This window comes from Sorex fumeus, unplaced genomic scaffold (assembly GCF_029834395.1).
Source record: "Sorex fumeus unplaced genomic scaffold, SorFum_2.1 ptg000030l, whole genome shotgun sequence".
NCBI classification, from domain to species: Eukaryota; Metazoa; Chordata; class Mammalia; order Eulipotyphla; family Soricidae; genus Sorex; species Sorex fumeus.
This window is the reverse complement of record NW_026606087.1, coordinates 5,433,014-5,460,657: the sequence shown is the minus strand read 5'-3', so window position 1 is coordinate 5,460,657 and position 27,644 is coordinate 5,433,014. Positions and strand designations below refer to the sequence as shown.

Genomic DNA, 27,644 nt, shown 5'->3' with positions numbered 1-27,644 from the left:
CTAGAAGAAGGGGTTTGTGTTTCTTTTTTCAGTGTTAATTCCTTTTATTTCTTTTTTTACCATTTTTTAAAATTTATTTTTTATAGTTGTTCACAAAGATTTATTACATTTAATATTTCAACACCAGTCTTACCATCATTACACCTTCACAACACTGTTGAATTTTTCCAACCACTACCAAAGCCTCCCTCAATACCATGTCCTAAATAATTTATTTTATATTGCTTGTTATGAATAATTTTCTAAAAATGATCAACAAAGGTTTCCTTGGAAGAAAGTATGTGAAGACTGTTGTATCTCATCCTGGAGTCATTAAGCCCTTATAGAAGAGATTACTAACATGTTGCTACAGGTGAAGCCTTGTGTATTAATATTTTCTTAGTCAAAATTATTGCCTTCTACTTTACATCCCATTCATTGTGGTGTTCTGCTCCTGTATATCAGTGGTGTAGAATATGAGATGTGGGGCTGGAGTGATAGCACAGTGGGTAGGGCATCTACCTTGCACGCGGCCGACCCGGGTTCAATTCCTATCATCCCAAAATGTCCCCCGAGCACCGCAGGGAGTAATTCCTGAGTGCATGAACCAGGAGTAACCCCTGTGCACACCTTGCCAGGTGTGATCCAAAAATAGAAAATAAAATAATAATATGAGGTGTCACATTTGCAGCTGTGAATGCAGCCGTGTACTCCAGTAATTCTAAAAATTTGAATCGAGTGATACAGATGGAATTAAATTTTTAACTGGCTGGTGACTTTGGGGTCTGGAAGCATCTCTGAGGCCTGTTGATCTCTCTCAAGGGTGTTAATTCCTTTTAAAGAAAACATTTGAATATGTCTTAACTCATCAAAACTAGAATTATGTTTGTGGAAAAATTGTTTTGTGCAATAATTTTTTTTGTCTTTTTGAGTCACACCCAGAGATGCACAGAGGTTACTCCTGACTTTGCACTCAGGTATTACTCCTGGCAGTGCTCAGGGGACCGTATGGAATGCTGAGAATCAAACCTGGGTCAGCCACGTGCAAGGCAAACACCCTACCTGCTGTACTGTCACTCCAATCCCATGGAATAATTTTTAACTATGAACTTTGGCTTCTTTAAAAAATATCTAACTATTTCATTTCTTCTTATGTCAGTTCTGGCAAGTTTTTTTTAGTGACTGTATCCATTTTGTCCATATTTTGTAATTTATTATAATAAAATAATTTTCATATTAACTTTCTTGAATACACTAGGATTTTTCATATCCAATATTTATAACTTTACTTAATCATTCTTTTTAGGGAGATTATCAGTCTTGTCTTAAAAAGAAGCAAATTTTGCTTTGATTTGCTGTTCATTTGGACTTTGAGTTTATTGTCTTTTATAATCTTTTGTTCTCATAATCAAAACAAACAAACACTGTCCTCCCGTTGTTCATCAATTTGCTCGAGTGGGCCCAGTAACGTCTCCACTGTGAGACTTGTTGTTACTGTGTTTGGCATATCGAATATGTCATGGGTAGCTTGCCAGGCTCTGCCACGTGGGCGAGATACTCTCGGTAGCTTGCCAGGCTCTTCGAGAGGGGCGAAGGAATCGAACCTGGCTCGGCCAGGCTGGCTGTGCACAAGGCAAACACCCTACCAGCTGTGCTATCCCTCCAGCCCTCATAATCATTTTTTCCAGTTCTCATAATCATTTTTTTCTTTTTAGTTCCTTTAGGCTTAGTGCATGGTTCTTTTTTTAAGCCTATTTTTTTGTTTTGGGAGTTCCTCCCAAGAAGTATGCAGAGAGCTTAATCACTGCCAGTGATACTTAGCTCTGTGCAGCTCAGGTCCAGTAGTGCTGACAGCTCCCAGGACCACCCCTTTAGTGTTCAGGGGACCATCTGGGTACCCAGAATCAAATCTGGGCCTCCTGCATTCCAGGCATGAGCTACAATTTTCTCAGCTGTTTCCGCAGCCTATATCTTATTTTTATCATCAGTTTAAATTTATTTTTATTTCTTCTTTGATTTATAAAAGTAAAGTAAGTAAAGTAAAGGCCCTCCCGTTGATCATCGATTTGCTCGAGCAGGCCCAGTAACGTCTCCATTGGAGACTTTGTTGTTACTGTGTCTGGCATATCGAATACGTCACGGGGAGCTTGCCAGGCTCTGCCGTGCGGACGAGATACTCTCGGTAGCTTGCCGGGCTCTCCGAGAGGGGCGGAGGAATCGAACTCGGGTCAGCCATGTTGGCTGCATGCAAGGCAAGCACCCTACCGCTGTGCTAAAATAGTGCTTAATTTCTTACGATTTTTAAAGTTTCTACTTATAGATTTTATTGTCCATTTCCTTTTTTTTATTTCATTGAATCACCGTGAGATAGTTACAAGTTTTCATGTTTGGGTTACAATCACACAACAATCAAACACCCATCCCTCCACCTGTGCACATTATCCACCACCAATGTATCCAGTACACCCCCCTTCCCCATCCTCCCCCTGCCTCCATGGCAGACTTTATTCCCCATACTCTCTCTCTACTTTTGGGCATTATGTTTTGCAATACAGACACTAAGAGCTCCTCGTGTTTGGTCCATTATCTACTTTCAGCGCACATCTCCCATCCCGACTAATTCCTCCAGCCATCATTTTCTAAGTGATCCCTTCTCTATTCCATCTGCCTTCTCCCCTCCACTCATGAGTCTGGCTTCCAGCTATGGAGCAATCCTCCTGGCCCTTGTATCTACTGTCCTTGGGTGTCAGCTTCATATTATGTTATTCTATACTCCACAAATGAGTGCAGTCCTTCTTTGTCTGTCCCTCTCTTTCTGGCTTATTTCACTTAGCATGATACTCTCCATATCTATTAATTTATAAGCAACTTTCATGACTTCATCTCTCCTAACGCTGCATAGTATTCCATTGTGTAGATGTACCAAAGTTTCTTTAACCAGTCATCTGTTCTAGGGCACTTGGGTCGTTTCCAGATTTTGGCTATTGTGAACAGTGCTGCCATGAACATATAGGTACAGATGTCATTTCTACTGTGCTCTTTTGCATCTTTGGAATATATTCCCAGAAGAGGTATTGTGGGGTCATATGGAAGCTCAATTTCTAGTTTTTGAAGGACTGTCCATATTGTTTTCCAGAAAGGTTGGACTAGTGGGCATTCCCACCAACAGTGAAAGAGTATCCCTTTTTCTAATCTTATCTCACCATTGTCATATGACCCCAAAGAACTGAAGACCTTTGGAATCTGTTGACACTTGCTCTATAGCTTGGCATTTATCACCAATTCGGTGAATATTCCATAGTCTCTAGGAAAAAAATGTGTATTCTCTAGTTATAGAAGTGTCTCTCGGAGAGTCCAGCAAGCTACAGATAGTGTCCTGCCCACATGGCAGAGCCTGGCAAGCTATTCATGGTGTATTCGATATGCCAAAAATAGTAACAAATAACAGACCTCATTCCCCTGCCCCTGAAAGAATCTCCAATATGGCCATTGGGAAAGGTGAATAAGGAGGGGCTGCTAAAATCTCAGGACTGGACAAATAGAGATGTTACTGGCACCCACTCCACTCAAGCAAATTGAAGAAGAACAGGACAACAGTGCTACAGTGTAGTGCATAGAAGTATCAGTCTATATATACATAATTAGGATAAATGTCTTAGTAGTGTTTGTTCAAATCTATACCTGTACAGGTTGTAATCACCTGTAATTCTAATTGACTATAAATAGTAGTTCCTGTAATTCCTTGGGTTCAATAATTTGTCAGAATGGCACAAAATCTTGGGCAATGCTTATTGTACTTATTAGTTCATTATAAAGGATGTGATAAAGGTTCAGATACAGAGGCTAATAAAAAAATGCATAGGAGATGCCCGTGCCCAGGAGTCCTGGAGTTCATCACTCTGCAGGGAGCCTGCACCCTCTAAACAGGGCCTCTGTTCACAACCCGAACTCTCCAAATTCTGTACTTGTTATGGCGACTTCACCAAGTCAGCCAAACTGATTACTTAGTCACTTTCCAGCCCCGCTCGTCTCCAGAGAATGATGTGTGGGGGCCGAAATGATGTGTGGACTCTTCTTATCCTACGGGTTTTTTCTGGTGACCAGCCTCCTACTAAGAGTCTCTTCACCAGTACTAAAGATACTCCTGTCACCCGGGAAATTCCAAGGGATACGGAAACTGTCTAACAGGGGTACAGCTCTAAATAACAGCTAGAACCAAGGACAGAGACCAATGTACATATGCCTATTTATTATTTCATATTCTCTTATGTTCATCAGTGATCTTATAAGAAACTTTAAACCCATAAAGAAAATTTTAATTTACCATTTCTGGAAATAGCACATGTCAAACTTATATCTACCATTTTGTTCTATTTGGTATACTCTTTCTCCCACAGAACTTATTTTGGGGTGATGGGGGGCTTGTTAGGACACATACAGCTGTGCTCAGAAGCTGTTCTTGCTCAGGGATCACTCCTGCAGTGCTCAAAGGACCATCTGTGGTGCTGAGGAGTCAACCAGGATTGGCTGTGTGCAAGGCAAGGTTCTTGCCTCCTATACTACCCCTCGAGTTGCCACAGAGTTGGTTTTTTTTAACATTTTTTTTTTACATTCATGTCTATTGACATTATTCTAGCTTATTATTTAAAAATACCTCTATTTTTGCTTAGTTTTGTGTGGTCCTTTCATCGTACATTTACTTCTTGATTGGTCACTTTTTTCTTCGCAGTTTAATGCCATTCCATTGTCTCTTTGGCTTATTTAGATTCTGATGAGATGTCAGAGATGATTCTTATCATTGTTCCTTTGCATGCAAGATCAATTTTCTTTGTTTTTAAGATTTTATCTATGTCTGGTTTTGACAATTTTATTATCATGAGTCTTGCCATGATTTTCTTTGTGTTTATCTTGAGTGTGGTTTATTGGGTTTCTTGGAACTGTGGATTTATAATTATAATTACATTTGGATTATTTTCAGCAGTATTACGTCAGCTACTTTTTCTGCTCCTTCTCTCCCTTCTCTCCTTCTGTCACTTCAATCACATGTATTTGTGACTTGATATTGTCCTTTAGGTTGTTGGGGTTCCATTTTCTTTTTGTAATCTTTCCCCATGTGTCATTTTTAATAGTTTAGATCACATTCTTTGCTCTTTCTTTTTTCTTTTTTTTTGATTTTGGGCAACAGCTGGCTGTGCTCAGAAATTATTCCTGACTCTGCATTCAGGAATCACTCCTGACAATGCTGAGGAGGTTGGGAAGAAATACAGGGTGTAAGGGATCAAAATGGGGGTCAGCCACATGCAAGGGAAATGCCTTAACCCCTGTACTATCTCTCTGGCCATATTATCTTATTTTACTCAATAGTTTAATCTGTCCAGTTAATCCAGTGAACATTTTATTCAGATTTTGCATTTTTTTGGCTTTATAAGGTTGCATTTGGTTTTACATATATCATCTTCTTTGTCCTCATTCTAGTTTGGGTCTCAATACACTGTAGCATTGTCCTCCCATTGTTCAATGATTTGCTCCAGTGGGCTCAGTAATGTGAGACTTGTTGTTACTATATTTGGCATATGAATACATCACGGGTAGCTTGCCAGGCTTTGCCGAGCGGGCAAGATACTCTCAGAAGCTTGCTGGGCTCTCTGAGAGGGGCGGAGGAATCAAACCCAGCTCGGCCGGGCTGGCTGTGTGCAAGGCAAATGCCCTACCGCTGTGCTATCATTCCACCCTCCTTCTACTCCTTCAAGTTATGCTTTCTTTTATACGTTTAGCACATTTATACTGATCTTTTTATTTTATTTATTTATTTATTGCTTTTTGGGTCACACCCGGTGATGCACAGGGGTTACTCCTGGCTCTTCACTCAGAAATTACTCTTGGCAGTGCTCAGGAGACCATATGGGATGCTGGGAATCGAACCTGGGTCGGCCGTGTGCAAGGCAAACACCCTACACGCTGTGCTATTGCTCCAGCCCCTATAATGATCTTTTTAATCTTTTTAATTTTTTTTTTTTTTGCTTTTGTAATCATACCCAGCGATGCATAGGGGTTACTCCTGGCTCATGCACTCAGGAATTACTCCTGGTGGTTCTAGGGGAACATATGGGACACTGGGAATCAAACCCCGGTCTGCTGGGTGCAAGGCAAACACCCTTCCCACTGTGCTATTGCTCCAGGCCCAATGATCTTTTTTTTTCTTTTTGGGTCACACCTGGCGATGTACAGAGGTTACTCCTGGCTGTGCACTCAGGAATTACTCCTGGCATTGCTCAAGAGACCATATGGAATGCTGGGAATCGAACCTGGGTAGACCACATGCAAGGCAAACATTCTACCCGCTGTGCTATCGCTCCAACCCACCCCCCATGATCTTTTTTTAAAAATTATTATCTATTAATTCTATCACTTCTGTTATTTCTGAGTCTGCTTTTATTAGTTGACTTTTCTTTTATTATCAGACCCATTGTCCTACCTTTTTGCATTCTAGTTGTTTAATGGCTGACTATTACATTTTATTTTGATTTGCTTTCTTCATCTAAAAACATGTTAGCTACGCAGTAAAGAACATTTGGGAGACAGTAAAGTAGTTGCATTTTTGTGCATTTCTAAGCTGATTTTATTAATTAGTCAGGCTTGTTTTTACAAATATTCAGGTAAACCTGGCACAATCTTTGCTAATTTATCTGAGGTTAATTTATCTCTATCACTCCAAGTGGATTTCTGCTATCGTCTCTACCAGTGTGTTCAATATCTATTCTATCCTGACTGGGTAAGACCGGACTATTCCCCAGGTCTATAAAAATCAACAGATTATTTAGTCTGAAGACTACCTTCAGCCGTTGGCACAACTCATGCACTTTCTTTCTGTGTGTCGTCTCTGGCTGACTAGGAACAATATGATCATTTCTGAATGAGCTCTTTTCCTGTGTAGCTCCCTCCTCTCTAGTGTCCTGTTTGGGTCTGCACATTCCAACTACCTCAGCCCTCTCATACTCATGCTCTGTCTTTCCAATGCAGTGACTCTTCTGTCCTCTATCTTCATGTTCTTTCTACTTAGAGTCTAGAAAGTGGCTCTAGGGAGGTGATTATGGGCATCACCTCATTTCTTCTCTTCTCTTCTCAGTTGCCTATTTTCCCTGCCTGCTGCCCTTCATATTTTTTGTCCTAACTTCAAGAGCTCTGATAGATCAATCCCAGAATCAGTTGCTTCATTATAGTCCAAGTAGAATGATGCAGCCAGGTGCCGTGGGTAGCTCAGCTCAGCTCCTCCCAGAATCTCCTTTATACAGACAATGCATTTGTCATATCATTCCTGCTTTTGTTTTGTTTTTGTGTCATACTGGCAGTTCTCCGTGATTACTCCTGGCTCTGCACTCAGAAATCATTTCTGGGAGGCTCAGAGGACCACATGGTGTGCCAGGGATTGAACATGGGTCAGCTGTGTGCAAGGCAAAGGCCTTACCTGCTGAACCTTGCACCTCTCATACCCACTTTTACTACATATTAGTAATATTTTAGGTCTTACATGTTATTTGGTATAATGAGGCAGTTGAGGTCTGGGAACACTCAAAATTTTTTCCATGTAAATTAATGGTAATTGCATCTTTACTTTATGCCAGTTTGGCTTTGGAAAATTCTCACAAGAATGCACTATTTTCAGTTGGGGGCAGGGAATCTGGTATTCTGGTATTGTTCATTTGGACCAATAATAATGATGAAGTATTACCCAATGCTGACAATATTTATGAAATCAACCACAACAAACCAGGCCCCATGCTAGGTTCTTCACATTGATTATCTTTCTCCTTCCCAACAATTCTGTGTTTGTAGTCCTGATCCCTAAAACTCAGGGAGATGAAATCTGTTCCTTCAAACTCACACTATAGGAAGGTGGGAAGTGAGACACAATCATGCCTTCATGTGTTATGATGCTGTTTTCGGAATCCATCTTTACCTGAGTTTTCCCATCTGGCAAATCAAAGTGGAAAACAGTTAACTCCCTCCCCAGAGAAGCTGTGTTATTAGAGAGACATTTTGCGTTGCTTTGCATCAGAGAGAGAGCAGCATATGTAAATGTGTGCTCCTGGAGGTGAAAATTGCCCTTATTTTGAAAAACTTGGCCTCTCCCACTGGGGCGAATAGCTGAAAATTATGGGGAGGGAAAAGCAGGCTGGAGAGAATGTTCGTGGACTTGGAATTGCTTCTCAATCTCCCTCCCCACCCAATACATTTCTATTCAGATTTAAGTGGCACAACCAGGAGAGTCAAGATTAGCCAATGGCAGGGTCCTAGCTGGCTTTGATAGTGGGTGTCCTGCAGGGGTGAAGGCAGATATTAATCATTAACTCTGCATCAGGTTGATATGTTGGGGCAGATGTTCTTGCTGCGAAGAACAGAAGCCTCCCATGGCACCTTGAAGACTTTGTCACACATGGGCCACCACGAGATCACAAAGGATTCCTAGTTAACGTGGGCACCTTGCCACCTCTCCCCACCTTCCTCTTGTTCCAAGTTGGCATCTCCCCTGCCCCTGGCCTCCCCGTGGGCCCTGCACTGTTGAGTTTCTCTATCTTCAATGGCCTTTCCTGGCATTTGAATCATCACTTCCATGATGTGATAATATCTGCAAGTTGGGAAAATAAAAGTGGCATTTGTTTAGCCATAATTAATGAAATATTTATGTTGCATGAGACTATGTGATAAAACCTTAAGCTTAGAGTCCTTTTGCTTCTGATTACATTTGGGATTTTTTTTTCTATGACCAGACATTCTGACGCCAGCTCTTTTACACTGAGCAGATGTCATGTAGTAAAAATGGGTGCCAGATGCTGTGAGCCGCAGAAGGGCAATTTGTTTAAGAGCTGGCTTGGACTTTTTTTTGCATTCAATTACTCCACAGAACGAACCTTACACAAGCATTTAGGTAACTTTGCTAACTCCAGGCAGGCATTTTAATAATAGATTTCATCTCTGAATGCATTCTAAACAACACACCATATAAATGGTGTTTAAGGAATTAATTGATTTCTGCATAATACCTTTTTTTTTTTAATTTGAAAAGAGAGCTACAAAGCTCTTGGCAGCAACCCAGAAATGTAATTAACGTGGTGGGCCAAATTTTCAGTTGCCCTTAGGTACTGCCTCCTCAAGCTCGTGGCAGGTGCAGTGAGGAGTGGGCAGGAGATGGGGGGGGGCAGAGAGGAGGGGCTGGTGGCTTCGGGTCAAGACACAGGGAAGGAATTTAGGAGGTCACTGGGATTTCTTTCCCACTCCAGGTCCCCAGCTCCTCTCCAGCAACAAGCCTGAGGCAGAGACTCTCTCCTCCATGTCCTCCACCGCCTCCTCCTCAGCGGATGAAGAATCCAATCCTCTGTCTTCTTTGCAGTCAAAGGTAACAGCTCTTGGCAAACCCAATGGGGCCTTGGCTTGCGCAGACCATTTACCCTCCAGATTGCAGCGCCAATGTGGACTCCAGCTGCGGTGGTTTCATTAGCAGGCTCGCGTGTCATTGCATCTGACAGCAGCCGCGCTCTTTACCTGGAACACCCCAAGAATTATCTTTTCCCCCTTTTAAAACTCTAGCAGCTTTCCTTTCTCAGAGGCTCAAATTGGGATAGGAGGTATGTGGGGGGGGGGGGGGCGGGGGGGAGTGGAAGGGATGCAAAACTAACGCCGGACATATTTCCTTGAAACCATTTGGTGACTGCCACTCTGAAAGTGGATTTGGACTATGGTTCAACAAGCAAACCCTCGAAAAAATGACAACCAGCAAAGGCACATGTCCCCGGGGGGAAGCACAGCTTCATCGAAGAAGCACTCATGGCAGATTGCATGGGAAATGTTATGTTTATTCTAATAAGAAATATGAAATGAACTATGCAGCACCATTGATGTGGGGTGCTCCGACAAGCCCCACAGAGGCAAAGTTCATGGGGTGCCGGTTCCCCTGGGTGAGAATGTCCTCCTCCTTGCGTTAGGGGAGCATCAGTGTTCCCGCCTGGTGACTTCCAGCAGCTCCATGTCCGGAAAGGGAGAAACACAGAGAAGGGGCTAGAGATAGTACTCTGATTAGGGCACATGTCCGATCTGGGTTCAATCCCTAGCACCACACTGTCCCCCCAAGCATCGTTGGGGGCAGCCCAGGAGGCCCCCAACATCCCTAAGGGGTCCTGGGGGTCCTCGGCACTACAGGCCCTGAGCAACTTCACATTCCTGTACCCTTGTGCTAAACTGACAGCTCGATTGGCCCAGAATCTCCAGTGCAGCCTCTGAACCACTTAAGCACTTCCTAGGAGCACCCCCCCTACACACACACATACACACCCCAACAAGGGGAAATAAAAACCTAGGTCTGTGTCTTTAAATATGTCTGTTGGTTGCACAGAGAAATGCATCCCGGGAACAAACCAAACTGTTGTTTTTTTTACCCACTGGGGCTGGAGAATTTTCACTGGAGTGGGGGTAGGGGTGGGCTGAATGGCTGGACAGAAAATGCTGCCCCAGGGGATGGAGAAGCAGCTCCCTGCTCTGGCAGTGTTTATTTTTTGGAGCAGAGAGGATCTGAGGAGCAAGGGAGAGAACCAAATGTATTTACTTAGACTCAACTTTTCCATATCTGGCATTAGGAGCTTTGGCGGCATCTCAAGTCGCTCAGGGGTTCCAGCTCCCCAAGGCTGGGCTTGGAGCAAGTCAGCAGGGGCTGGGTACAGTGTGTGTGTGTGTGTGTGTGTGTGTGAGAGAGAGAGAGAGAGAGAGAGAGAGAGAGAGACTATATATATGAATTTCTCCTGTTTAACTGTGGGGCATCTCTGATGAGTTGGTATTCCATGTAGATGAGTTCTGTGTGCTGTGTTGATATTTGAGGTTTTCCCACTACTCTTCTCAGCCTCTTAAGTGTCCCTAAGTTAATTTTGTACTGGAACAAGGCAGAGGCTCCAGACCAGCCATTATCCCCCACTCCAGGAGACTCAGAGTGGAGCAGCACGGATACCTGGATGGACCCTGACCTGGGGCCCAGGGTGAGCCTTGCCAACAGATCTTGTCCTTCCCCTGGCCCCAGCAGAGCCCCTGATGACTAAGGCTGCCCTACAGGAAAGATTGCCCATTCTCCTGGCTTCCGACAGGAGGGGAAACTGCAAAAGGGTCACTTCCTGAGGACTCACCTTTCTATAACAAGGGAAGACTTTTTCTTCTCTTTTTTTAAAAAATTCTGCCTGGTGCAAGTATGTCCGTGCCACGGGACTCAGAGCTTGCGTTGGCCCTAGTGAATGTTTGCACAGGAAGCTGGAAGTTAGTTTTGCACCCCCCCCCCCCCATGCCACTGTGTGTCTGAGACATTCTACCAGAAGCTGGCCTGCCTTTCTCCCCTTCTTTCTTTCTCGGTCCCTGACCATTTTGTTCTTTCAAATGGATTTTTTAAATGTGAGGCCAAGGGCGGGACCATACCCAACTGTGCTCAGGGGCACTCCTGACTCTGTGCTCAGGGATCACTCCTAGTGATACTCAGGAATCGTATGTATGCCAGGGAGTGAACTGGGGCCAACCACATGCGACGCAAATGCTTTACTCTCTCTAATCTCTCTCTCTCTCTCCAGACCTAATCCTTGAACTTTTCCTCTCTAAACCCTAAGCCTCCCTTCTCTCCTCCCCTCCCCCATTCTCCTCTCCACTCCTCTCCTCTCCTTTTTTCTCTTCTCTCTTCCCCACTCCATCCCATCCATCATCACCATCATTGAGGCTCTAAGAATAATATCTGGTACATCAGAAGGTGGCTGGAGCGATAGCACAGCAGGTAGGGTGTTCGCCTTACACGCGGCCAACATGGCCGACCCGAGTTCGATTCCTCCGCCCCTCTCGGAGAGCCCGGCAAGCTACCGAGAGTGTTCGATATGCCAGACACAGTAACAACAAAGTCTCCAATGGAGACGTTACTGGGCCCGCTCGAGCAAATCGACGATCAACGGGAGGGCCTTTACCTTTACCTTTTTACATCAGAAGGCGATCAGTAATGAGCTAATACATCCTCCTTCTCTTTCATATCCACATCCTTTAAGAAAGGCAGTAGTGACTTTCTTTGCTTTAGGGTCTGTTTGGCTCACCCATGATAAAGCACTTTAGGTTGGTGGCTTTGCTGCTGGCTAGTGTTCAGAGTGAGTGAAGCTGTGGAGACCTCTGCCCTTGACCTTATATTAGATGGCCTACCTTTAGGGGGAGGCTTTGTGTTTTCTATAAATCAGGGCATGGCACAAGGAAAACAGGAGTGGGGAAAGTGGCTAATGAATTCAGCTCACCTGGGCTTAGCTGCTGGCTCTCTAAGTGGCATCCTCTGGGGCAAGGTATTCAACTATCTGAATTTTGATTTTCCTTCGGAATGTAAGTGTGATGATACACAGGAAGTAATCAGAAGTGTGCCAGTACCTAGCACAAAATAAATGCTGGGATTGATTATGCAGATTAGCATAGTGGAAGCATAAGGTATTAGGGCCGGGCAGATGGCTCAAAGGCTGAACTGCATGTGTGGCCCCGGCTTTGACATCACATATCCCATGATCCGCACCCTCGGATGTAGCCCTGGTACCTCCCCCCCCCCCCACCCCAAGTACTGCTGGATTCCAGCAGCACCACTTCATCAGGCCTGATTACTGAACCTGAAGGCTTGCAGGTCTGGGTTTAGAATGACCAGGAGGTTCCCCTGAGCACTTTTTGGTAAGTACCACAGAGGCAGAGGAAAAGAGAGATTGTAAAACAAATGAACCAGGGGACTGGAGCGATAGCACAGCAAGTAGGGCATTTGCCTTGCACGCAACTGACCCCGGTTTAAATTCCAGCATCCCATATGGTCCCCCGAGCACTGCCAGGAATAATTGCTGAGTGCAGAGCCAGGAGTAACCCCTGCACATCGCTGGGTGTGACCCAAAAAGAAAAAAAATGAACCAACTCCCAATCCTGATTAATTTGGGTGATCTCTCCTAACAACTCTGGGATCATGACTCTCCCACAGCCCCTCCATAAGGATTCTGGCTTCCTAACTGTGGGGTTACCCCTCATCCAAGAAGACCCAAACCCCCATTCTGGGGTTGACAGTCAGTCTACATGTTGTCCCCTCAAAACAGAGAATATAAGACATGGAATAAATCTGAGTTCTGGGGGTGAACATTTTCTCCCAAGGATGAAAATCTATAAGATTCTAGATCCTGAGAGAATTCAAAAAAAAAAAAAAGGCATGTTGTCCTTGAGATAAGTATTATTTTCTGGTGATCTGTAGATGTCCTGAAGCCTCAGGCTAGCTGCTTTCCTGAAGGGATGGAGGTCTCTCCACTCACAGTGGGGAATGGTGATGAGATGACAAGAATGCAGGGAGCCAGGGCATGCTCATACTTTTCAGACGCAGCCTTTGCCACGGCTGTGTGATCTTTAGTCCCACCTCACGGATTTATGATCCTCTAATGGGGAAACATTCTGTTCAACCACAGTTTTGAATGTCCAGGTACCAGCCTAGCTGTAATCATTTTTTAATTCCATATTTGTCTCTGCCGTTATTTGGAGAGAATTTCTAGCATGCTCCAGTCCCCATCCTAATATGTAGAAAGCTGATGGGTATGCACAAAGAAGGCAGACTCATAGCAAAGTAGCGCGATTCGAATATGTATTTTGCTACCTAACCTTTAAGTAGAGTAGATAAACCCTATCCAGCTACAGATACATACATGGAAAATAGATTATATTAAATTAGAATCACGTCATACTATTATAGTCATGCTAAGAATAACAAAAATCCTGGTAGCTACTGTTGACCTCATACCCTATCCAAGTATTCTGCACAAGTCACAGTGCATTTGATTCATTTACCCCCTACTCCATGGTTCCACGGCAGACCCTGAATCCCGGCACCTCTCAGGAGAGTACACAGAGGCCAGAGAGTGGGAACTCGCTGAAACTCACACAGCCCAGCAGGAATGCGACAGCAGCCCTGAGCGGCTCCTGGCCCCACTCCATCATTGTTCTCTGCGGGGCCTTCCCCAGACACGTTCCCTGGGCTGGAGCTCCGGTCTCCCGCTACGCCCATCTCTCTTTCTCTCTCTCTCTCTCTCTCTCTCTCTCTCTCTCTCTCTCTCTCTCTCTCTCTCTCTCTCTCTCTCTCTCTTCCTACAGCTGCAGTGGCAGCCCCAGGACCTAGAGTGTCTGTGTGCAACAGGCACAAGCACACCCAGAACCCAGGGCCATTACTGGTGTGTTGGGACAAACCAAACAAATGAAGGAAGGACGATCCTCTGTTGGCCTCAAGCCAAGAAGCACAGTCTTCTTTTCTGTTAAATTTTAAAATATTTGTATTGAAATAACATGGCATTAAATTATTTATATATATTCAGCTATTTCCAGTTTTAATGAGGCAGTGCATGTTCAGACTAAGAACTGCTTAAGTGGCGTGAGAGGTTTTTATTTGTGTGTGTGTGTGTGTGTGTGTGTGTGTGTGTGCGCGCGCGCACGTGCGTTTGTCCCCCAACCAGTCATCTTTGGGCTTTGTGGTAGAAAAAACTAGAATGTATATCTAAAGAGAGTATAATTCTTCATTATATCTTCCTCACCTGAACTAAATCAATACTCTGTAAAGTCACTTCCACCTGCATTCCCACATATACACCCTCTACACACACACACACACACACACACACACACACACACACACACACACACATCCCAGTTATACAAACTGGCATTTACTTCATGGAACTATTTAAATTACTTAAAATTAAATTAAAATAGAATTTCTTATTTTCCTTATTCTAGTATCCAAGGTCATAGGTGGCTCATGACGTCCATGTCTTAGCACAGAGATTATTATTATTTTTTTCAGTAGGATGTTCTTTCATTTTTAAAATATTTTTAAAAATTTTTTATTAGTGAAACACCATGAGGTTGTAGACTTACAAGTTTTTGTGCTTGGGTTTCAGTTATACAATGATCGAGTACCCATCCCTCCACCAGTGCCCAGTCTCCACCACCACTGATCCCAGTATCCCTCCCAACCTTCATCCCCCCATCCCACCCTGCCTCTGTGGCAGGGCATTCCCTTTTGTTCTCTCTCTCCTTTTGGGTGCTGTGGTTTGCAAGAGAGGCAGTGAGTGGCAATCATGTTTGGTCTATAGTCTACTTTCAGCATGCATCTTCCATCCTGGGAGGATCCTCCCAATACCCTTTACTTGGTGTTCCCTTCATATCTGAGCTGCCTTTTCCCCTAGCATGTTAGCACAGAGATTAACCATCCCAGCACAGAAGCTCCTATTGGGCTTCACTGTTCTAGAAGCTCAGAGCGCCTGGAGGCCATGGGTTGGAGAGAGCAGAGCCCAGGAGGCTTTATGAATTTTATAAATGTCAGCCCTCTTTTCCTCAGACGTATTTTATTTTTCTCTTTGGATCTTTATAGGAGAAGAAGACACTTAAAAGAAGAAAGAAACTGGAAAGGGAAACAAAGCAACTGGTCAAGCAAGCAGAATTGAAACGCCTTTATAAAGCACAGGTCAGAGGGAAAATAAATACTTAAGGGGTGAGCAGGGCTGGGGCACTGGCACCAAGAGGGTAGTGTATGTGGGATTGGAGTGAGTGCTGGGCAACAACAGTCCCTCTTTCCTGAGCAACCAGGTCCAAGCTGTTCCAGAGGCCCTTATGAGCTTCATGGGGCCTGGGACCTGGAGGGCCTAGTGTGGAATGAGTCACAGCCCTCACAGCCCCCCTGTAGGCCTGGGTCCTGCCCAGGCACTGAGATGCAGTCTGACTCCAGCTTCATAGCAAGGGCTTTTGTCCAGTCCTGGTGAAAGCAGACCCTGATTCCTGACCACGTCCTTACTAAGCTGACAGTGACTCTGCCCCCTCTAGTTCAAGATGAGTTGAAAGCAGAAGGATCCAAGGATCCTGCCTTCTGATACCGATTCCCAAGTCTTTTGTTCACTGATATGTTTCTGCCCAAGATGACCTTGCCCACTCTGCCACAGATGGGCCACATGGAGCTGAAAGTTGGGCATTCTCACTCTCCTCTGGCCCTCAGACCAGCCACAGAGAACATGGGGGTGAGGACAGAATGTAGAACAACCACTTGCATTAGCCTAGTGTGCTCTTATATCCCTTTGTCCACTTGTCCAATGATGTCCTGTAGGTTGTTTCCGACCAAAAGAAAGCCCCCCAGTCTACCCATAAAGAGACTGAGTTAGGGGTCACCCCTTCCACCAACATACAGGGAACCTTTCCAGAACCAACCTCTGCTCACTCTTGAGTTGGGTTGATGTGATGGGGTCCCCCCAAGCAGGGAGCACCCCTCCCAGCAATTCTCAGTCATCTGGGTCAGACACTCATAGTCATGACCCGGAATGTGGTGATGCCAGGCTACATGGTACCAGGGGTGACCTTTGCCCATGCTGGTGGTACTTGGAGCCTTCTAGGTTGTAACCAGTAGATGCTCCAGAAACCACACAGTATCAGACGAAACTGGGGTTAGCAATATGCAAGGCTAACCTATTAACCCCTGTACTATCTCTTCAGCCCCATTTCCTTCTGAGACCAAGCCTGAATCTTTGTCATGTGGATTGGCAAACCCACCTATTGGCTCTCTTCACTTTTCCACTCCAGACATAGGTGGAATGAAAGAACTAGAATAACCTTTGGGTCCTAGCCTGTTAGCCTCCATATCTTTAAGGTGTTCACTTTAATTCTCTATATTTTTTGAAGGGGGCTTGGGCCACACCCAGAAATGCCAGGGGTTACTCCTGGCTCTGCAATCAGGAATCTGGTGGGCTCAGAGGACCATATGGGATACTGGGAAACGAACCCAGGTTGATTGCATGCAAAACAAACGCCTTATCTACCCCACACTGTGCTATTGCTCCAGCCCCTCACCTCAGTTCTCTAAACAATGGTGACTACAGCTGATAGCCCAGGCTTCCATCCCAGCAGGCCATATACTGGGCTACTGTCCTGGAGGCTGGGCATTCAAGATCCAGGATTCCTTGGAGTTGGGTCTAGGGCTTCTCATCCTGACTTTCACCAGCTGCCTGCCCCAGGTCCTCCTGTGGCCTGTGCCTGTGTCCACACAGAGGGAGATCTCACCAGCGTCTGATCCCCCCATAAAGTCCTCATGTAGTTTTCATGAATTATGGCTTCACTGAACCCAAATTACTTCCTTTGATTGCCTCCACATACAAATACAGACTCATTGGGGCCAGAGAGACACTACAGAGTGTAGGATACTGCCTTGCATGTAGTTCACCTGGATTCCATCCCTCACATAGCATATGACCTGCCAATGCCCCACCAGGAGTAACCTCTGAGCACACCACCAGGTGTGTCCCAACCCCTCCCCCACAAACACCACCAACCACCAACAAAACACAATCACTGCTGGGGTTGGGGGGAAACCAGTCAGCCACAATCACAGCCCTCTGGAATAAGATCACTTCAAAGTCTTCCTTCCTTTAGCAATTCAATCCCATGCCAGCAAGAAACAAGCCTATAAAAATCGAATTGTCACATTATGAGGGAGACAGAGAGGAAGAGAGCAGGAAACTAGGAGTAGTTGGAGAGTCCAATCTGCTTCTGCTTTTGTGTTTGGGACTTTACAAGATCTGAACCAGGACATGCCAAGCCTGGGGCTGCTCTATCCCTGCTCAGACTTCTCACGGGCTGGCCTGTGTTTGGAAATTATACCCCTAAATCCAGGCAGGAGCCCCAGATGAGGGTGGGGTAAAGGAGGAAGAGGCACAAGAGTGCTGAGTGAGGAAGAGGAGGAGGCAGGCACCTGTTCTACCTGCCCAAACAGCTCCCAGCTTTTCACAGGTCTGGGCTACCAGGTGCAAGGTCCATTCTGCCAAGAGACATGCCTTTTGGCAGCCCAGTATTTGAAAACAGACAGTGCTGGTATGGATGAACAAAGCTGGTAAAAGGGCTGGAGAGAGAGTAGAGCAGGTCAGTCACTTGCCTTGCAATGCAACTGACCTGGATTTGGTCCCTGGCACCCCATCTGATTCCCTGAGTACCACCAGGAATAAACCTGAGCACAGAAACAGGAGCAAGCTCTGAATATTGTGGAGTGTGGCTCAAAAACAACCTCCCCAAAAGAAAAAGTTAAAAAAATTAATAGAAGAGTGGTCTTCCAATGGTTTTTCTTCCCCAAAATATACCAGTGAGAACTAGCTAGGAGAGGACAATGGACAGGTCAGTGCCAACGAGGCGGGGAGGGCCTGAACAGCTTAAGCAGGAAGGGATGAGGCTGTCCCTAGAGGCTGTGAACCTCTTGTGTCTGGTCTTAAAACCTGCTGTTATTAATAACAAGCCATCATGCGCTTGTGCCGTCAAAGGCCCCTGGGCCTAAGTCCCAGGGTGCAGATGCTTAGGTCAGCCACAGGACAGACAGAGGAAGGCCTCCAGCTCCAGGGCTGGAGATGAGGAGGCATCTGTTGGTTCATCCTGGTAAGAGGGGATGCTCACATGTGTGTGCGTGCCTCCAAGCCTTGGCCCTACTCTGAGGGTAAGTGTAACTCCCTGGACTATCCCAGGGGTGCCATGAGTAGAGTTAGAGACTGAGGCTCCCTGTGGCCTAGAATCCAAGGGGACTGCTCACATGAGGGCACAGGGCTGAGGTCAGCTGGGAGACAGTAGAGCTAACATAGACCCTTGTCTTCGGATTTCTCACTGAAGAAGGGAAACAACAGGATTGTGTGCTTGGGGGAGTCAGACATCCTCAGAGGGATCCCTGGTGTGACTCTGGGTGTTGAAATTCCCCGTGTGACTCCTGGGCCTTGGTTACAGGACATCCAGAGGCAGTTGGAGGAGGTGGAGGAGAAGCAGAGGGCATTGGAGATCCAGGGCGTGTGGCTGGAGAAGGCGCTCAGAGGAGAAGCAGGTAGGTGACCCCATGGAGGATGGGGGTGCAGTGGGCTTGGGCTTCAAGGCAGTGCACTGAGAAGAGGACCAGGCCACCGCTCTGGGCAGAATGGTGAGACCTTGTCACCCTTTCTGGGTCTGTTCCCATGGACCTGTGGGAGAAAAAGATCCCTAAATGCCTCAACTTTTCAAACTCAAATGAGTCTTTCAATATGGAATTCCTTTGAGACCCGTGGAGCTATGGGGTCTCCAGCTCACACTTGCTGGCTGAATGCCCTTGGCCAAAGGTTTGGCTAAATTCATGAGCTGGAGTTGGACATGTGAGCAGTGTGAGGAGTCACTTAAAACCTGGACTTGGTATCAAGGTCGTGGTCTGTCCTTTTACTTGCTATAAAACATTGGGCTGGAGCAATAGCACAGCGGGTAGGGCATTTGCCTTGCACACAGCCAACCCGGGTTCGATTCCCAGCATCCCATACGGTCTTCCCGAGCACTGCAAGGAGTAACTCCTGAGTGCATGAGCCAGGAGTAAATCCTGTGCATTGCTGGGTGTGACCAAAAAAGCAAACAAACAAACAAAAAAACATTGGGTCAATGACAGTTCAAACCTTCACCAGCTTTTGTTTTCTCCTCTGAAATGAGGATAAGAGTGTTGTTGTCCTGCTTATGATAGACGCATCAACAATGAAATTCTGTAGGATGCTCATGTCGCTCATGTGGGAAGAAAGAAGCAGTTCCTCTTCCACCAGAATCTCAGACTCCAACGGAATTAACATGGTGAAGACCTGCTGTGGGTGGGACATGAGAACACAGAATGTGTAAGACACTTAGACACAGTGTCTGCCTCTGAGGATTTATGGTCCACGGAGGGACACACTGCAGAACTGAACAAAGTGAGGCCTGAAGCAATAGTACAGCGGGAAAGGCTCTTACCTTGCACATGACTGACCCAGGCTCTGTGATCTCTGGCACCACATATGGTCCCTTGATTGTTGCCAGGAATCCACCCTGAGTGCTGAGCCAGGAGTAAGCCCTAAGCACTGCTGGGTGTGGCTCCCAAGACAAAAACAAAGTTCAGTCCTCCAAGACTGAGGACATTCAGTCTGAGCTGTGAGAGTAAGGCGTGTACCTCAGGCGGGCACCTGTGGGTCCCAGGGAGAGCCTGTGGGGTTCATTTGTCTCTGGGTATTGGAAAAGCATGGGAATCTGACCCCCAGCCTACCACCCCAGTTTCCTTGTTTTTAAAGTGAGAGTATTCATCATCTCTGTCTCGTGGCTTTGTGGAGAGAGTTGGCTAAAACCACTTATGGGCAACCCCCAGACAGCGCCTGGCCTGGGATAGATGGATGATAAATATGTGTTCCTCTCTTCGGAAAATATACAGTGCATTTCCTTGCCCAGCTCACCCAAACCCACCCTCTTGGAGGCGGCTTCATGACAAAAATGACAACTGTCTTGTCACTGTGTGGAGAGAGAGAGAGACAGTGCTCTGTGGCTCGTGTTGGGACTTTCAGGACAATGACCTGCCTTTGTTGAATGTTTGGTTGTGCCGGGCTGTCGATCCAGAAGGCTCTGGTACTTGTCATAAGGAATCTGCTGGATTTTGGCGAGAGCCTTAGCAATGAACAGGATGAGCCGACACAGTGAGGGCATGTTTGTGTGCTGGAGAAGCAGTGGGCTATGGAGAGGCAGCAGAGTTAGCAGCGTCAAAGAGCCCTGTGTGCAGATTCCCTTCCTCTGTGTTTGGGTTGTGTGTCCTGGGGAAGTGAGCCGAACTTCCCTGGCCCCAGATTCTTCTTGTTTGTTTTCTTTCTGTGGCACTGGGGACTCAACCCTGAGTCCTGGCATAAGTGAGGCGCGGGCTCTTACACCGCATCATGCCCCTGGCTTGGTCTCTGAGGCTTGATCTGAAAAATGGAGCAAATCATCTCCACATTATCAGGTCATCTTGTGAATGAGGCTATTGATGTGCAAAGTGTCTCCCAGTGTGTTTATCATTCAATAAAGGTAACCTGGTATTGTTGCACAAACTGTTTTTAAATATCCTCACACGGACCCTTAAAACCATTGCCTCTAATTATGACTGCTTGAAATTTATATGAGAGAAATCAAATTCTTAAAAGCTTCTGAAAATATTTCCTCAGCTCCAAATAAAAGGCTGAAAGACTGAAAATCAGCTTGGGGTGTTTTCAAAGGTGCACTGGGCAGACGGAAGATGGATTCCATTCATTCCCCTTATATCCTTGGTAATTTAATTCCCCTGTTAAGTTTATGGGTCGTTTTCTCTTTGATTGTCCTTGGGTGGCTGACAGAGGCAGAGGAACCAGGGGCAGGAGACTAAGAGAGTGAAGTCAGGAAGAGGGGCCCCAAAGGCACCCAAATGGAAGATTTGCAAACAAGCATCAAAATGAATACACTGGCACTTGTAATAACATTTGTGCAATAATGCTATTCCTCTGTGGTTTCATATTCTATTCAGCCCCTTTAAGAGATTGTCCTGGTGCTTAATGAATGACCAATGCTTATTAGGTTAAGTCGTATTTGAGCTGGCCTGTGCTGCTCTGGTTCAAGTGATTTAATGGGAATTATTTAATAGGTATTATTAGGATAATTAGAAAATGATCACAGTTGGGCAATAATATTGAGCTATAAAGGTTGTGAATAACCAAATTTAGAGCCGGGCCTGAAAACATGAGTAGTCGGCGACAGTTATACAAGTCTTCTCTAATAATTATGTGAGCCAGCCTGAAAGGGTCTTTTGTTCCTGGGAGTTATTCATTAGGCGGGCATTGAATTAGAGGAACATGCGGGGGTGCCGGACGAAGGGCAATGATGGCTGATGAGCAAAATGAGGCTTTGATGAGCTCCTAATTGTCGTGACAACAATTCCTGCTTTCTTCTTTTCCAACAGTCAGAAATAAACTCTCCCACACTCAGGAAGGGATTTTTACCATTTTGCTAAGGAGAGGGAAACAAAGAAAAACAAGGAGCCAACAACACACCCTCAGATGACAAGACATTGTATTTGTAGAGTGAGGATATATGCGTGTGTGTGTGTGTGTGTGTGTGTGTGTGTGTGTGTGTGTGTGTGGTAGGAGGCATGGCGGGGCATGGGAGGTGAGAAATGGATGGTTGTCCTTGACAAAGGAAATGATTGCCTGGGTGTTCCTGGTTACCCAGAGTAAAAGTCCAGGATTTACAGGGATCTGATTGCTCCAGGTCCCTCCTTCTGTCAGTAGACCAGGTTAATTTATGTTGCTCAAGGCTTGGTTACCTACTGGTTTGTTGGTCAATGTTGTTTGCCAGGCCAGGGAATCCCTCAGTATAGAAAGAAACCACCTTTTAGAATAAAAATTTCTGACTAGCAACTGGAATGCGGGAAAGAGGTAGAGGTCGTGCACGTATGAGGTCCTGATTCCTTCCCTGGCATCCACCCCACCTCCTAATAAAGCTATGTGAGACAGCCTAGAAACCAGAATCTGTGCTGTTTTTCAATACCCCGAGATAGGTGAAATTTGATGCCAGCAGAGTATAGTTTCAGAAAAAGGGTTTATCCTCTCTCCTGGGGCAGGTGTGTGGGACTTACTCGTGTGAAAATTATTCATCCCTTAGTTTTACCACTTGGGGATATTTTACCAGCTGGTTGTTTGCATTGAGCTTCTTTTTCCTTTCTGTTCATTTTTTAAAAAAATTTTATTGAATCGTGTTTTTAAAGAGTGATGGCTTCTCCACAAAGATAAAAGTTGATTTGCAAAGAAAGAGCTGGATGCGTAAGGCCACCAGTAGGTGGCAGCAGACACACACATCATGGCGAGAATTTTTGATGAAAACCGAGACAGGAAATGGGAAGTAGTTTGGTTTATACGCTGTGGTTTGCATCTTGACCACTGCTGAGGAACAGAAGGCCTAATAATTTCCTGGATATTGTAACAGTGATGTGTGCTGAAAAGAATTCAAATAGTAAAATCACTCCTGACTCTGAATCCCCGTGCCTTTAATAGGAAAACAAATAAAAACACTGTTCTCCCGTTGTTCATCGATTTGCTCTAGCAGGCCCAGTAACGTCTCCATCTTGAGGCTTGTTGTTACTATGTTTGCCATATTGAATATGTCAGGGTAGCTTGCCAGGCTTTGCTGTGCGGGCGAGATACTCACCTGTCTCTGCTGGGCTGGCTGCTTGCGAGGCAAACACCCTACCACTGTGCTATTGTTCCAGCCCTTAATAGGGAAGGGGCAGGAATAATACCCTAAAGGGGAAGAAGAAGAAATTCCCCCAAAATTCAGACTCCCAAAGTAATGGTTAAGAAAGCTAGGAGTTTGAGCTGGTTTGCTACAACTCTGTAATTCCCTTACAGTCAGACAAACCTCAGTTTGAGTAACAATGCAATAATTACACAAGTACTTATCTCCGTCAAACATTTTCGTTTGTGGGGCCGGAGCAATAGTACAGCGGGCAAGGCCTTTGCCTTGCACATGGTTGACCCGAGTTCGATTCCCAGCATCCCATATGGTCCCCTGAGCACCGCCAGGGGCGATTCCTGAGTGCAGAGCCAGGAGTAAGCCCTGTGCATCACCAGGTGTGACCCAAAAAGAAAAAAATGTTTCATTTGTAAATGAGGCTAATAATATCAAACTCATAGGAGTGGTATGAAGTAAAGAATAAGCAAAATAATGTTAATAAAGCGAGAGTTTCAGACATAGAAGATTAATTCCTTCTCCCCAACCCCACTTTTGTTTGAGAACTACACCCATCTGTACTCAGTGCTTACTACTGGCTCTGCACTCAGGGATCACTCCTGGCAGGCTCAGAGGACCATATGGGATGCCAGGAATTGAACCCGGGTTGCCAAGTGCAAGGCGAGTGCCCTACACACTGTACTATCTCTCCAGAGCCTCCTTCCCATTTTTTTACATATTCCTATCATAAAACACAACTGGATGGTCAATGATATCTCAGATTGAATTTATTTGTTCATACATTCACCAGCACTATAGCACTGTCCTCCCATTGTTCATCGATTTGCTCAAGCAGGCCCAGTAACGTCTCCATTGTGAGACTTGTTACTGTGTTCGGCATATCAAATACATCATGGGTAGCTTACCAGGCTTTGCCATCCAGGCGAGATACTGTCGGTAGCTTGCCGGGCTCTCCGAGAGGGGCAGAGGAATCAAAGTCGGGTCGGCCATGTTGGCCGTGTGCGAGGCAAGCGCCCTACCGCTGTGCTATTGCTCCAGCCCATTCATTCACATTCATTTATAACGATAGATCTCAAGGAGATCTAAGTTAGTTTCTACAAACATGTCTAAAACATAAGTTTCACAGGTCTGTTCATAGAAAGATCTCTGTGTAGACTCATACCCCAGAAAACAAATTCAGTAAAAGCAGCTCAATATAGAAAAATGAAATACCGTGGTTCAGAAATGTGCTCTCCAATGGTCTGCCATGATTTGGGTGTAGGTTTTAGGGGGTGAAACCTATACCCTAGATTATCTCACAATCCTCTATTTTTGGCCCACACACACTGCAGCCAGATTTTCATCATTACAAGTGACTGGCCACTATGTCCTCGAAAGTCAGCAGAGCAAGGAAAAGTTTGAGAGCCTACTGTGATTTGAGTTGTGTTTGATTGTTAGACAGTAAGTGGACAAAAAAATGGAAGCACATATATAGTGCTATTTTATCACATGATACAATGCCAAATTGTCAGGAAGAATCACCAAGAATGACCAGGCTCCAAAGCTGGTGATTGAGCAAGCAAGGAGTTTGGGCTGGTTGCTAAGAGTACCCAGGTGCTGAAAGTAAACAGTAACATTTAGTGCGTCAGAGCCAGGGACCTCAATACTAACAGAACAGCAAAAACTAGCGACACCCCAGGATGGTAAGACTGAGAATCTAGCTCTGAAGAAGACTTGGCTCTTCCCGTACATAGATTCCAATGTACGTGTCCTGTATGCTTCATACAAAAAACAATTACCATGACAGCAGCAAGAAAAGCACTTTTTTAGATCACAAATTAATACATGCAAATGTATAGTTAAATAAAATGTTTCAAGAAAAAAACAAATAATTAAAAGACATCTAAAGTATAATTATATGTTATATAGTTAAGTGATCATTTTAATTAAAATAATATATCATTATTATTCATTACTAAATATAAAGCAGTGAGGGGCTGGAGAGATAGTATAGAAGGTAAAGGTCTTCCTTTGCATGCAGCCAACCTGATCCCTGGCATCCCATATGATCCCCCAAGCACTTCCAGGAGTGATTCTTGAGTGCAGAACCAGGGGTGAGCCCTGAGCATCACTGGGTGTGGCCCAAAATAAAAAATAAATAAGTTTAAAACAATGATACTTTCTATTGTCTTGTTTTAAGTGCTTGTTATAAAGTAAACCTTAGAATTAATTTTGCAAACATTTAAGTTTGAAAACCACAGTGATAATTATTTTACCTAAGTTAATCATTAAAAAACAAAAACAAATGGTTGCTTCAGTCAGGGATGTAGATCAGGGGTAGATCAGGTAAGAAGTAGGGAGCAACAGGATGAAGGGCTGATACTAGAAAAGCAAGTCTCTGTAGCTGGCATGTTTTAGAATCATTGCTGAGCTCTCAAGTAAGATGAATCACTCAGGGACTAAAAGGAGAAGAAAGATATGCTAACACATGTTCCAGTGAAGAAGCAAGCACTAAAGCAGAAATTTAGAGTTGCTGTATGAATTTTAGAGTGTAAACCTTGAGCCTAATAAAACAGTAGGGGAGCTAACCCATGAGACTTCCACTTTAAGCTGCATTTCTAACCTAACCCAATTATATATCCTTTATGAAAACGATTGAGTCTAAGCATGTGCTCTCGGGATTCAGACTAAGTTAAACTTATAGTTTATAATAATCATCATCATTATTTTTAAAAAGCTTTCAAAGGGCCCGAGATGTAGCTACGTGATAGAGTGCTTGCTCTTGCCTGTCAGGTTCTGGTTTTGATCTTCAGCATTGCAAAATAAATGAACACACAAAGAACACAAGAAAGCAAGCCACGAAGAGTGGAAAGAAGAGAAAAATCTAATTTAAATGGCCAAGAACTTCAGCTCTATTATCAAATACAGACTGCTTTATGAATTGTATGTCTACATGTAAAGCATTTAAAGACAATATTTCATTCAAAATAAGTAGGTAGAAAAATGTTATAAAAGTGAACTAAAGGGGCTGGAGCAATAGCACAGCGGGTAGGGCGTTTGCCTTGCACGCAGCCAACATGACCGACACAGGTTCAATTCCCAGCACCCCATATGGTCCCCTGAGCACCGCCAGGGGCAATTCCTGAGTGCATGAGCCAGGAGTAACCCCTGAGCATCGCCGGGTGTGACCCAAAAAGCAAAAAAAAAAAAAAAAGTGAACTAAAAACACCATCCTAAATTTAGCCAACCATAATCATGATCATGAGCTTTCTGTTATGGTGTTCTAAGAAAAGTGCATATTCCGTTTCACATCATTTCAACCAGAAATGCTAACTTGCATTTAACCATAAGAACACAATCAAAGTAGACTATAGACCGAACATGATGGCCACTTACTACCTGTATTGCAAACCATAACACCCATAAGGAGAGAGAGAGTAAAAGGGAATCCGCCTGCCACAGAGACAAGTGGGATGGGGTGGGAGTGGCAGGAGGGATACTGGAAACACTGGTGGTGGAGAATGAGCCCTGGTAGAGGGATGGGTACTCCAACCATTGTATGACAGAAGCGTAATCACAAAAGTGTGTACGTCTGTAATTCTATCTCACGGTGTTTCATTAAAAAATTTTTTAAAAATTAAAAAATCAGTCAAATCCAAATTGAGAGACAGCCTATAAAACAATTGATTATATGATTGTCATTTAAAATATGGAGGGGGTGGGGCTGGAGAGATAGCACAGCGGGTAGGGCGTTTGCCTTGCACTCGGCCGACCCGGGTTCGATTCCCAGCATCATATATGGTCCCCAGAGCACCGTCAGGAGTGACTCCTGAGTGCAGAGCCAGGAGTAACCCCTGTGCATTGCCAGGTGTGACCCAAAAAAGCAAAAAAATATGGAGGGGGAGATTTTAAAATTATTTTAGATGAAAGGAGACGAGGGCGGTAGGGCATTTGCCTTGGACGCAGCCAACATGGCCGACCCGAGTTTGATTCCTCCGCCCCTCTTGGAGAGATGGCAAGCTACCGAGAGTATCTTGCCCGCACGGCAGAGCCTGGCAAGCTACCCGTGATGTATTCAATATGCCAAACACAGTAACAACAAAAGTCTCCAATGGAGACGTTACTGGGCAACGAGCAAATCGATGAACAACAGGAGAACAGTGACAGTGACAGTGAAGTAAAGGTATTGCTTCATTTAGGTTTAAAATTTTTTTCAAATAAAAAGTTGAAGGATAGTAGTTGGGGATATAGTTCAAAGGTCAGGGGTCCATGCCTCATGCTTTGCATGTGCAAGGACCCCAATTTGATACTGCAGCACTGAATGCTCCTCCCCTCCCCCCCAGCACCACGAGGCCTAAGAACTGTTCCATTCCTGGGCAAAGCATTGATTCATCCAGCTCTGTTGATGAGTATAAATGGGCCAATATAAGAGGACTCCTGTCTCTGTAAGCACTACTGGGGAGACCTACCACCCATTGCCCCCTAAAAAGAAAAGGTGTTGAAGGGGAAATAACCAGACTTTAAAAATCCAATTAATAGAGAATTTTTAAAAAGAGATATTCCTTATAACTTATGATTTAAAGAATGTGTAAAATAGCAACTAAGACACAACAGAA

At 44.8% G+C, this 27,644-nt stretch overlaps 1 protein-coding gene across 1 annotated transcript in view; it reads left to right on the top strand.

Moving 5' to 3' along the window:
• LOC130025015 (F-actin-monooxygenase MICAL2-like) overlaps positions 1–27,644 on the top strand; it is an 81,170-nt gene that overhangs the window by 27,911 nt on the left and 25,615 nt on the right. Inside the window, exons 5-7 of the mRNA XM_056115831.1 lie at positions 9,258–9,373; positions 15,407–15,499; positions 18,778–18,871. Of these exons, the coding sequence (XP_055971806.1) occupies positions 9,258–9,373; positions 15,407–15,499; positions 18,778–18,871 (303 nt within the window). The remainder of the gene's footprint in view (positions 1–9,257; positions 9,374–15,406; positions 15,500–18,777; positions 18,872–27,644) is intronic.